Genomic DNA, 13,377 nt, shown 5'->3' on the forward strand with positions numbered 1-13,377 from the left:
TGACCAAACTTACATCATGTAAAGGCCTGGTTCCTTCAGGATCTTCTTGTTTGTTTGGTGAACAGACTCCTTGAGGAGGCACTTTATAAATAGTATTCATATCTTCATAAATGGGCGTCTCAGGGGACTTTGATAAAGCTATTGGTGTTTGATAGATGCTCTGATGGCTATGATTGGTTGAACAGTCTCTCTCTGCAGCTATTTGTTCAGCCTCGGCCGGTGACAGAGGTGCCAGGCGGTTAGCGGGTGCCAGGCCCTGACGCCCCCGGAGAGCACACTTCCACCAGCCGGTGCTTCCCACAACGTTCTTCTCCAGCACCAAAATGATTTCACCCTTGCAGAACGCCAGCTCATCTTCGGTTTCAGCCGTGTTGGCATAGAGGGCTCTGGCAAACAGCGTCTGAAGGAAACAGAAGACAGAAGATATGACATAGTGATGCTTTCCTAAGACAAGACGAGATGCCATGACAATGAAGGACCACCGGCGCTGCTCTGGAATTGGATTTGGACAAACAATGGCTTTGTGCGAGTAGGATAATGGGACGGTGGTAACTAGGCACGACTCGGGAGACCTCCTGAAAGAATCTAGTTCACTGGATCTCCTCAAATGCTTCGTGAGAAAGGCAACACATATAGACGTCAGATGTTTTGATTTCTTTGTCGTGCAGCAGTATGATGCAAATTGGGGATGTAAAACATTTGTGGTCTTGGTTGCTTACTACACATCTACTAGACTGAAGAAGGAAATGAACAATTAAACGAGCGACAGATTGGTTGTTGAAAATGATTTTTTAGTGTTGGGTGACAAAAGAAAGGATTGGGACAAGATTATAGAAAAGCAATGCAAGTTCAAATGTTGTAGACTCTAAAAAATGCTGGGTTATTGTAATTCAACAGTGGGTAAAATATGGACAAACTCTAAAAATATACACTATCAAATTTTGCTGAAAAATTGACAGTGTTACTAACAATTTTGATTGCCAGTAATACTGTAAAATGTACCAGTGCACTGTAAGTGAACAATTAAGGCTGATTTATACTTTTGCGTCAAGCGCACGTGTATGGTCTGACTCAGCCTTCGCGCAGTCACATGGTCTTCGCTGTGGCTCACACCAACACTGACTCGCACCTTTCAAAAAAATTTAACCACACGTTGCAATGACGCATAGTGCAAGCTCTGTGATTGGTTGATGAGTGTGGCCGGTGCAATTTATTGTATATTATTTTAGTTTCATTTAAAATGTAGATATTACTTTAAAGGGCCATGACACCCCCCACTTTCGGTTAAAGTCTACTTCAGAATTTTTTCAAAAGATGCATGATTAATGGGCGTGGAGCTCCGCAAGCATCGGGCAGGAGTGGGCGTGGCCAGCAGGGGAGAACGTGAGCGAACAACTGTTGTTGTCAGTTAGCTCACAAAATGAGACACAAACCGTGAGGAGACACATGAGTTTATAGTTTACAAAGTTAAAATGCAAAGAAATGAACAGTGATTTAATGCCCTGCTACATTTGTTATTCGTAATTTCATATACACATAACCACAATTTATATCATTATAAAGATAAGTGTGTTCATGTATACCCTATAAATGAGGACTTCTCCCTCAATCCCCGTATCCAGCAGACTCAGTGCAGCAGGTCTCCTGACATGTTTATTTTAACCGTTAACCCTGCTGCTAATCTGGAGGATTTAGGCAAACACAGCAGGACGGCGATGTGTCTGAATGTGAACGAACTCCTGATAAAAGACAGCGTCCACCATTCTCTAATTCTCGTGCTGCTCTCCCGACAAAAATGCTAGCAGCACACACACAGCTTTGCTGTATGATCGGCCCTGACAAGATCGCGGGGGAAAACATGCAACAAACACCGTGGATGATGGAAACAAACGCATATGAGGCTTCATGAACGGCTAAATACTGTGCCGTGGTTTCCGTGTCTCACAGCTCGGGCTTGACATTGCCAGGTCTGGCAGGTCTCATGAATAATTAAGCAGCCGGCTCTTCTCATAGGATAAGAAAACTCTGCCATGAATAATGAGAAACCGACGCGTCATCATTGCACTTGCAGTACTGCGCTACGTCGCCGATTTTGATCCGCCCCAAAAATCATTTTAAACCCGGAAGCTGAAATTAGCTGACAAAAGCTCAAAATGATCCAGTTTTCCCCACAATTAAAGATGACAGGTGCTAACATTGTCTTAACTGATGCTCAACACGCACATCTGTTAATATAAAAATAATATATATATCAGGACTCCGGGGTGTCCTGAACCTTTAAAATAAAAAGAAAAGTATATTTATAAAGAAGAAGAAATGCTAAATAAATAAGTAAATGAATTAATAAAATTACAAAGGGTGCATTTTAGGAATTTTAGGCCCCATCGCTGGAATTGCCTTGGTCCTCCAAATCACTAATCCACCCCTGGTTAAATTCAATCTGCAACTGAAAAACCCTAAGGTTGTCTGTAAGGTTGTCATGCAATTGTCTGTAGAAGCAGTTCTTAAATGCAAAAAAAAAAAAAAAAAAAAAATATATATATATATATATATATATATATATATATATATATATATATATATATATATATATATATATATATATATATATATATATTCATAAATGGAATACATAAATTATTATACAATTTTTGATACTATTTTCCTAATATTGAGAACTATAATTGAGTATAGGGATGTTTGGAAGCAGTTGGATGGATAAATAGTCGTAGTTATCACTTCCTGCGACAATTTTCTTTAGAAATAGGAAACATCTTCTACAAACTTCCCTTTAGTCTTCAATTCCACGTATACAACGTTTGGCAATTCTGGTCTAGACTGTGTGAACAATGAATCCACTCAAATCATTTTTAGCAGAGCTATCTCCAGCACTATTTCCGGAGCTTGATTCTTCCACAGGTACTTCAACTGCACATGCGCGTAAAGACATTTAAAAATAGAGACGCAGACACCTGCAGCTGCAAATCAGGGAGTAAACAAGAGATTTGATGCGGGTGACATCTGGAGAGACACTCACTCAACACACGCTTCTACTATGTGCACATGTCTCTTTAAAGCCGTCACATGTGCTCGCGAATTCTTCAGCAGCAACAGTGCACACGCTTAAAATGAAACAGCACATATCACAGGGCCACCACACCACAGCATGGAGGAAGAGCTTCAGGAACACTAACTGAAACTCAATTCAACTCTCTCAGTTCAAGTGGTTGAGTCAAATAGTGGTAGTTGTTTTGTTCATTTGAGATAAATAAAGTCGTATTAATTTAATTTGCCAGTTTGTGAGATTTACTATTTGAACAGTGACGAATAAACATTTCATTTTGGCCAAATGTTTGCTTGACTATTTAGTTAAAATGTCACAGTATTTATTTGGTACAATGCTATTTTAATTTAAAAAGCATTTAAAAAAAAAAAAAAATATATATATATATATATATATATATATATATATATATATATATATATATATATATATATATATATATATATATTTATATATATTTTTTTTTTAAGTGTTTTTTTTATTTTTCAGTCAAGATTTTATTCAATTATGATTGCAAAGAGTAAAGAGAGGATATAATTCAGTGTGTGTATATGTATGTATTTATTTATTTATATAATCATATATATAAGTGTATATCATTCATATAAGTGTATATTATATGTGTGTACTAATATATATATATATATATATATATATATATATATATATATAGAGAGAGAGAGAGAGAGAGAGAGAGAGAGAGAGAGAGAGAGAGAGAGAGAGAGAGAGACTGAGTGCCTTAGGTTCCCATTAATGATGATCTACAGCTATATCACACTGCTACGAGTGTGATATTGCATTTATACAACAGTTTGACGGCACAATCATGTATTTAAAAAAGTAAATCAAACACGGAGTGTCTCAAAATCATTTTGTAAAAGGAACTACTTTCTACCGCCATTCATTTACATCTGCAGCTGACGTCAGAACAGCAGAAGCTGTTGTTAATTCACCAACGTCACTTTAGAGCTAGTGTTTGATTCTCTGGTGTAATATCTTAAGTGATGACAAAACAGGTTATTTTGCTCATATTGTAAGATTATAAGGCTGAGCGGCATGAAATCAGTCTAGAGACATTCCCATTTTCTGTTGCTCACAATAATTAACCCCAAAAGCCAAAGGCAAACACAAAACAGTACATGGTATAAATTCAGCACTACAACATACAGCAGAGAAAGATCAACTTAGAAAGTCATTTACCAGTTTAACAATGATTTGATCAGCTGTAGTTTGAAACTTACACCAAGTTTCAATCCTCTAAGGAGTCTTTGTGGCCATCTTGTGGCGGAACGTCATCCGTCTTTGCACTGCTCAGTATGACAGGCTGACGCGCTGTCTCTCAGAAATGATAAATGTTAAAAAAAAAAACAATATCCTTATAAATAAACTGCATTGTTGAAATCTAAACAACTACATTCTTGACTAAAAAGCCTCAAAAGAACATTATGTTGCCCAACAGCTGCAATATTTGTCAAACTGTATTGAGTTTATTGATCTGGTGTCACTCTATGTGGGCCGAGTAATACAGAAGGGTGACGAGGCTTATTAAGTGCTGTTATTAGAGAATATTTCACTGCTATCAGCCAATTAACAGTTGCATGTTTAGAACAGGGGAACTACTTTATGTGCTATATAGCACATATATCTTTAAAGACAGTGCTTTGTAGCACCTTAGCCACACCAAAGAACAACTAACAAACCACGACGCCAAAGAAGCAATTAGCAGTGCTAAATAGCATCTATACCACAGAGATGCAAAATAACCTAATTTATTTGTGTGTACACTCTAAAAACACATGTTGCCAATGCAAAATAGAACCACTTTAAGTGCTATGTAGAACCTAGAAACTATAAAGGTTCTCTAGTGGTTCTTTTAGATGGTTAAGTTGCTATATGGTGCATGTATTACTAAAAGTGGTTGTTTGGCTTGTAATCATACACTGTAAAACCCAACAGTCAACTTTATCAAATGAAATGTAGTGTAGTTAACTCAAAATCTACTAAAAGTTAATTCTACTCATTTGATAACAGTTTTAAAGTCAGTGTTGAATGTAATGAGTTAATTAAATACCTCATTAAGTTAACTGACTTAAATGGAGTAAGTTCACAGTACTCGTATAGATTAGCTTTTTAACTCAAACGGTTTCCTCAAACGGTTTGAGTTGCCGGAGCTTATTGGGTTTTAAGTTACTCAGTTGGGCTGAGTTCTTTTCATTTTTTAGGTTTTACTGTGCTCAAATTGCTTCCTTTACTCTAACGCATTAAGCTCACAGTACTCATTAGGATTCGTTTTTGAACTTAAATAGTTTTTTGCAATTGGTTTCCTCAAATGGTTTGAGTTACCTTAACTCTTTGGGTTTTACAGTGTAGGGAAACCACTTGAAATGCTATTGAACCATTTTAACACCATTTTGTGTGTATATAGCACCATAAACAACCCCAAAGAACTACTGGAGGATCATTTCAGGTTCTTCATAGTTTAAATTGGTTCCTTTATGATTTTGAGCCAAATATCCACTAAAAAAAACTTGTTTTAAAGTGTACACGTCATCAAAATGCCCTAACAGAAGTTTGAACGTCACTGAAGTCTGCATATACAGATATAGATGTCGTGTTTGTGCCTGCATGTGTTATGAGTGGCTGATGTTGAGCTTCTCTTCCTTCCTCAAAGCTTCTCTCCTGCTGATACGAGACAAACACAAGCACTGCCTTAAACGGCTCATGCATGGATTCTCAGTGACAAAGCCTCTATTGAGCCCACAAGCCTGACACACATGAGCACCTGTCCACTCGCAGGCCTCCACACTGACCACAACAACCCACACAGAAACCAGCACACACACTCCCAGCATGATTTGTGTGTGCATGAGAACCTGCATGCAAACCAGAGAGACACTTTTACAGAGCTGCAGCTTTACTTTAGAGCAGGCATGGTGTGCTTTGCAGTCATAGAACATGAGAAATAGACTTCTTTTGGTTATGATCATAAGCTCATTCATGGTGATTTTAAACTGATTGTTAGAGTTGATTGTGTTCAGTTGTTTTTTCTCTATGGGCTTCTCCTGGAGAGAATCTGAAATTGATGATGAAATTATGCGAGGCAAATATGATGTCTGAATTAATGGTATTTGAATAACAGTACCAAGTACGAAAGTAACTTAAGCTGCATCCAATTTTGCAAACTACTTAATTAGATATGGCAACTGAGTTTGTGACTGAATTAGTTGACTGAATTAGTTGCATTTCAGAATACTATCAGTGCATTAAAAATGGAATATATCTCCCTCTGAAGTGCAGTTCAGATTAAAAAACAATCATGGCCTATAATGAGTAAAACCACATTCATCATTGGAAGTAGGGCTGGGCCAATAACCAATATTTTATCGAATTGCAATAAAATTGTCAATTACAATGATAAGATCTGGACTTTTTTACTCTGTATTGATCTAAGAGCCATTCACACAGCAGAAATGTGCAACAATGGAAATCCTAAAGTGTGTTGATATTAGAGATGTATATCGAATATTTGATGCATCGGTCGAAAATGTCATTTAATTTTTGTGGCGTCAGTCATTGTTGGGGTACTATATTAAATCTTGAATTATTAACAACCTTATATCGAAAAATATATATCATTATCGTTCAATATGGACAATAATTATCGAATTTGCATTTTTACTATATCGCCCAGCCCTAATTGAAAAGCAGCATAACTACTCACATGAGAGAATTTTGCTTGAACAATACAAAGTAAATAAAGTAATCCATGTGCCTTAGTGCCTGATAGCTCCTCTCCGTCTGCTACGTGAGCAAAACTTCAAGCGTTGAGAATGTATGAAGTGTTCAATATTCCACAATTTTTATAGAAGTTTTTATGGGGTTTTCACCTGTAAAGAACAGGGCAGCGAAGATTGCAGGCAGGAAAGTGAGGGGAGCAGAGAGAGAAGGGAAAAGATCAACAAAAGACCTCAAGCCGGGGTTTGAACTTGGGTCGCCATAAGCACCTTAATGCTCTGTGTCAACGCACTAAGCACTAGGCTATTGGTTCCAACATCCCATAGTCATTTTAACTGTTGAATAAGTGCCTCAACAGGGTATCAAAAGTGCACTTATTCAACAAAATGGCGTAAGAATAGTGAAAAACTATACAATTTTAGAATGCATCTTGTATTCCATTTAAAGGAATAAAAAACTTGAAACTGTCACTTCCCAAGGTAAACATTCAAAGGCATTAAGGCATAGGGATAAGCTCTTGTGAATGGAACCAAGTGTATAAATTCAGACATAATATTAGGACAGTATGCAATTTCAGACGCACATCTGCTCTCACTTGAATTTTGTAGTAGGCATAGCATGAACACTTTAATATCCCATGATGCTAAGTGAGAGGAGGCTCCATATTTGAGAAAAAATGGTGGAAAATGTGGCCAGATGATAAATGATGACATCAACATTGCGGTTGTAGTACATCAGAATTCCATTCATACCATCTACATCACACATTATCTTGTTCAGGTGTGCTTGATTAGGGTTGGAGCTCAAATCTGCAGGACACTGGACCTTCAAGAACAAGTTTGGTGATCCCTGATCTACATGCATACTATAGAATGTACGTTTTAATGGTGGAAACTACATTCTAATACAAATACAATTTTCGAGAAACTGAAAATGTATTTTAAATACTTAAATTTAATAATAGCTTTATAATTGAAACATAAAATTACTAGAATAACTAGTTGTAGATAGATTTAGTAGTAGTGAAAATAAGTTCAAATTGGACTAAGACGAGCCCTGAAAATGAACGAAATTGTAGATTGTTCTCAGTGCTTAATTTGTAAATTGCAAGGTCCCGGAACAGATCTGGGTAACATATCCAGCATGTTACCAAGGGGGGCAGAGGTGTCACAGACGAAAGTGATAAGCAGGGGTGGGGGGTGTCGCAGTTGAAAGTGAAGAGTGGGAGTCGGGGGGTAGGTTGTCGCGAAAGAAAGTGAAGAGCGGGAGTGCTTGTGAGGAGAGGGATCGGTAAAATGAGGTGCCAGATCCGTCTTGTTCCTGCCCAAATTAAGCCCTGATTGTTCTCTAAATTTAATATCCACTGTTATAATATATAAACAAACACTTGTGAAACTTTATTTATAAAGTATGTGAAACTTTATTTCACCAAGCATTTATTTTAGTTTTATGATTTTAGATTAGTTGATGATAATAGATATTTTGAATTCAATTTATGTTTATTTATATAGCGCTTTTTCAATGTAGATTGGGTCAAAGCAGTTTAACATAGACATTCTAGTAAATTGAAACTGTGTCAGTCCAGTTTTTAGAGTAGAGTAGTTTAGTTTAGTGTAGTGTAGTATAAGTTTCACTGCTGAAAGTCCAAACACTGAATAACAAAACCATCAATGAGCAGCTCAACAAGTCCCAAAACCAAGCAAGCCAGTGGCGAGGAAAAAAAACCTCACCAATTGACTAAAGTGAAGAAAAAATTTTTGAAAGAAACCAGGCTCAGTTAAGCAAGACCCTTTGTCCTCTGGCCAAACTTCTTGTGTAGAACTGCATTCTCAACCAATGGCTTGAGTGTGGGCGGGGCTACCCATTTGCCTCAGCCAATGCCATTTTTCCAAAAAAAAAAAGTCTGATTTCTGTTTATATAGAGTAATTTAGGATATTTCTTTGCATGTCATAACACAATTCTCCTAAATAAAAATGTTTAAAATCCCACTATTTTACTATTTCCAACAGTCTGAGCAGTAGATTTTTGTACTTAAAGGCTGCGAGTGTTTACAGTCTCTCCTCTGGTCTGTGGAACTGTACATGTGTTGAAAGGGAAGATTGCTGAGTGTGTACATTTGTGAGTTTGCGTTTGGAGTCTGCGCGTGTGTACAGTGAGAAAGGAGGTCAGATTGAGCTGGGATTCCTGCACGCGTCTGTTTGTGTGGATCAGACTGGGACAGCTGGCCTCAGCTCTCTAAAAGCAGCTGTCGTCCTTCTTCATGTCTCGCAGCCTCCATCTGAGACATCAAAACTCTGCTCTGCCTTTAATATCTATATTAATAAGATCTGATTTTGTAGGTTTTGGGCAATATGGAATGCACTGCACAGTTCACTTGATTATGGAATAAATGATACTGGAATGGAAAATACTTGTTTATACGTGAATACTTGATATACATCCAGATTTTCTGGACACATTTAATGACATACAGTTGGAGTCAGAATTATTGGCCCCCCAATTGAATTGCTTTTTCTTTTTTAAATAGTTTAACAGACCAAGGACATCTTGAAACATATCTAGTCAAATATTATTTACTGTCGTCATGGCAAAGATCAAATAAATCAGTGATTAGAAATGAGTTATTAAAAGAGTTATTAGAGTGTGTCTATTGCATTATTAAAATACAAAAATAATGCAAACCCAAGTTGCAGCATTCATTTCTAATAATTCAGGAGCCTATTTACAATTGTTTCGTACATAATTTCAATTAAAAAAATCTATTAAAATGAAAATATTTATATATTTTAATTTAGCAAGGCATGCATTAGCTAAATTGATGAAAGGTGACACTAAAATTGTGTTACATAAGTTGTTATAATGTTACCAATGATTTCAAATAATTCTGTATATTTTTACATCAGTCATCCTTGCTGAATCAAACAAATAATAATTCACAACAATATTTAGTGGCATAAAAATATTAGTAATAATGAAAATTGTTTCTTAGGGCTGGAGTAATTGACTGCTGCTGAAAATTCTAAATTACATAAATTACAGTACATAATTCACAATATGGGTGACACAGTGGCTCAGTGGTTAGCACTGTCGCCTCACAAAAAGAAGGTCGCTGGTTCAATCCTGGCTGGGTTAGTTGTCATTTCTTTGAGGAGTTTGCATTTTCTCCCTGTGTTCGCGTGGGTGTCCTCTGGGTGCTCCGGTTTCCCCCACAGTTCAAAGACATGTGATATAGGTGGATTGAATAAACTAAGGTGGCCGTAGTGCATCTGTTTGAATGAGTGTATATGGATGTTTTCCAGTATTGGGTTGTGGCTAGAAGGGCATCCGCTGTGTAAAACATGTATGCTGGATAAGTTGGTGGTTCATTCTGCTGTGGCGACCCCTGATAAATAAAGAGACTAAGCCGAAGGAAAGTGAATTAATTCACAATATTTGATAAATAATTCACAATTATTTATTTCACATAAAATTTTGAAATAACAAATGCAGTCCTGGCAACCATAAGAATAACAATTCTTACCAACCTCAAACGCCATTTCTTTTTGTATAAATTAAAAATTCTTGTCTGCTACTGTAACTAACTAGTGTGTGGCTGAGTAAGTAAGACAAATGTGCAGCCATATGACCATTAATGCAAAAAAATAAAAAATAAAAATCACTGAATGCTGAACAGCATCTTGAGTTTATTAACAATAAAGACTTACTGACTCCACACAGTCTCTAAGCTGTTATCTTAGGATCAAACCAAAAGTTGTTGTGTTATGATCAAATCACAAGTCAAATTAAAATTAAAATCTTTTACTTTAGAAACATGAAGTCCTAGAAGCTTCTGTGCAGTTTCTTAGTAAATGTTTTGAATGGGGAAATTAAAGAATGGGTTCGCGCCTCGCACTTCTAGAAAATGACGTGGTGTTGCATGATTTACTTACTTAGAGCCAAATCTGGTGTCAGATCAGCAAATACCCACAGCAAAAGACAAAATGCAAACTAAAGACACGTCAAGTCTTTTCTATACCACAGTGCAGTAACCACAACTTGTTAGAATGGCGTATGAGTTACTTCTGTGAAAGCTCAAGGGAATAGTTTATTTCCATTCAGTGAAAGTCAACGGGGTCCAAAATTAAATTGGGCCCCATTCAACTGCAATGCATTTTGTTTATCATAATATCTTTTTTATGCTCCAATACAAGAGTAATCTATTTCTTAAAGCAAAACATAGCACAAACAATATTATTTATACCACTTAATTGATTGTTTAAAAAATGCATACTGTACATTTGTATTACAAGTTTTCTAAAATGTTATATTTAAATTTGCAAATAAGGGATTATATGCAATTCCTCCATAAATCAGAATCTGTAAATGATATTTTGAAACATACCATTTCTTGCATCTTCTGTAAACATGTTGTAATGTTTTAATGTAAATAATAATTTTATTGTAATAGAAAATATGCAGTCTCAAGACATCTCTAGCCAAGCTTCCATCATTGTCAATGTAGTGCAAACATATGACTTGTAGTTACAATGCAACCATGTAAATTTGCGACCAAGGACCATACCCATGCGTTCGACACAGAAATATAAATCAGCCTAAACAGAGTGGGGTTACATGGCTCCTCATGTGGTAGGGAAAGTAATTGAAGAAATTGACCCCGAAAAATTAGATTGAAATCGACATTCAGAACCTATAATCAATTACATTTTAATTAATTGCCCTGTCCTAGATAGGTGGATGGATAGATAAATAGATCAGGAGAAAAATATAATTTTAAAAGGATGGATGGATGGATTTCATTTTATATAAGAGAATATGGATGGATGGATGGATGGATGTTATGGTTAAATGTGCAAATGAGGGATTATTTCATTTTATAGAATATGGTCGAACGGACGGATGGATAGCTTTTACATAGGGGAATATAGATGGATGATGGATGGATGGATGGATGGATTTTATATAGGAGAATATGGATGGGTGGATGTTATGATTAAATGTGCAAATAGGAGATTATTTTATTTTATAGAATATCAATGAATGGATGGATGGATGGATGGATGGATGGATGGATGGATGGATTTTATTTTATAATAATATATATAGATGGATAGACTTTTAACAAATTTATGTGGATTGAACATAAAAAAATTAAGTTGTCCCAATAAAATCTCAAGAATTGATAGATAGATAGATAGATAGATAGATAGATAGATAGATAGATAGATAGATAGATAGATAGATAGATAGATAGGTAGGTAGGTAGGTAGGTAGGTAGGTAGGTAGGTAGGTAGGTAGGTAGACAGACAGACAGACAGACAGACAGACAGACACTGAAACTGAAAATTGACAGTTGTAAACATGAAAAACTGCCAGGTGCATGAAATGTAATTTTTTTTTTCCTGCAATGGCTCTCTTAATTCCTGAATAGCACACATATTTAAGTCTACAAAGAAGCCAAAGTTGATGTGGCAAAGTGGCCTATTTCCACTGAAAGAATGTTTTCTCTTGAACTGACAGCATTGCTTTGCGGTCAATATTTATAGTGTGGGTCAGTGGCTCAGGAAAGAAGCATCTCTCATGTCAGAGACAGGAAACCACCTTGTTAAATTGATATATTAGACTTTCCCACACAGAGTAAAGGCATGAGTTTGCATCAGTGTGAGTGAGCTTCATGCAAACTATGTACCCACGAAAAATTCCACTTGCTTTCACACTGAAACATCTCATTCCTTGAAGAATCATTAGGGTTTTAAAGCATGATTAAAAGTGACTTTCTCCAACTCTACATAGGCTATATTCACAATTTTTACATTACCTTCAAACTGCAGCTAAATTTGCTTGGTCAGTTCAGCATTTAGTGTCTAATTCTTCATCATTATTTGATATTTGTGTCTTTAGTGACATGGTATATCTCAAAATGATGGATATTTAACTGCTGCAGTAGCATAAACGTCTTATATTGTAATTAGAATATTAAAAAAATATAGTTAAACTTATTTACTTACATTATGGAACCTAATTGAAAGAGTTTGGATGATTAGCCAAACTCATGCAAACTCAACACAAAAAAGACATCCTGGTCTTGCCAGGACTCGAACAAACAACCTTCTTCTATTGCCTTTCAAATATCAAAAAAAAAAAAAAAAGCGATTGAACAAACTAGAAAACACTCATTAATTTATAATAAGTCCTTTATTTATCAGGGGTCACCACAGTGAAATGAACCACCAACTATTCCAGCATATGTTTTACACCCTTCCAGCTTCAACCCAGCACTAGGAAGCAGTCATACTCTCTCTCATTCACACACTCATGGCCAATTAGTTCATCCAATTTACTGTGTTGGATGCAATTTACATCCAATATACAATTTACAATGAGTGTCTTTGGACTGTGGGGGAAACAATAGCACCCATGCAAACATGGGGAGAACATGCAAACTCCATACAGAAATGCCAACTAGTCCAGCTAAAACTGAAACCAGCGACCTTCTTGCTGTGAGGCGACATTGCTAACTAGGGCTGCACGATATTGGAAAAATCTGATATTGCGATATTTTATTTTTCTGCAATAAATA

General features: G+C 36.3%; 1 protein-coding gene across 1 annotated transcript in view; it reads right to left on the bottom strand.

Annotated features, from left to right (window-relative positions):
* Positions 1 to 13,377, bottom strand: part of cass4 (Cas scaffold protein family member 4) — a 31,246-nt gene that overhangs the window by 11,768 nt on the left and 6,101 nt on the right. Inside the window, exon 2 of the mRNA XM_001341002.7 lies at positions 14 to 400. Within this exon, the coding sequence (XP_001341038.3) occupies positions 14 to 400 (387 nt within the window). The remainder of the gene's footprint in view (positions 1 to 13; positions 401 to 13,377) is intronic.

The sequence above is a fragment of the Danio rerio genome, chromosome 11 (assembly GCF_049306965.1).
Source record: "Danio rerio strain Tuebingen ecotype United States chromosome 11, GRCz12tu, whole genome shotgun sequence".
In the NCBI taxonomy this organism is placed as follows: Eukaryota; Metazoa; Chordata; class Actinopteri; order Cypriniformes; family Danionidae; genus Danio; species Danio rerio.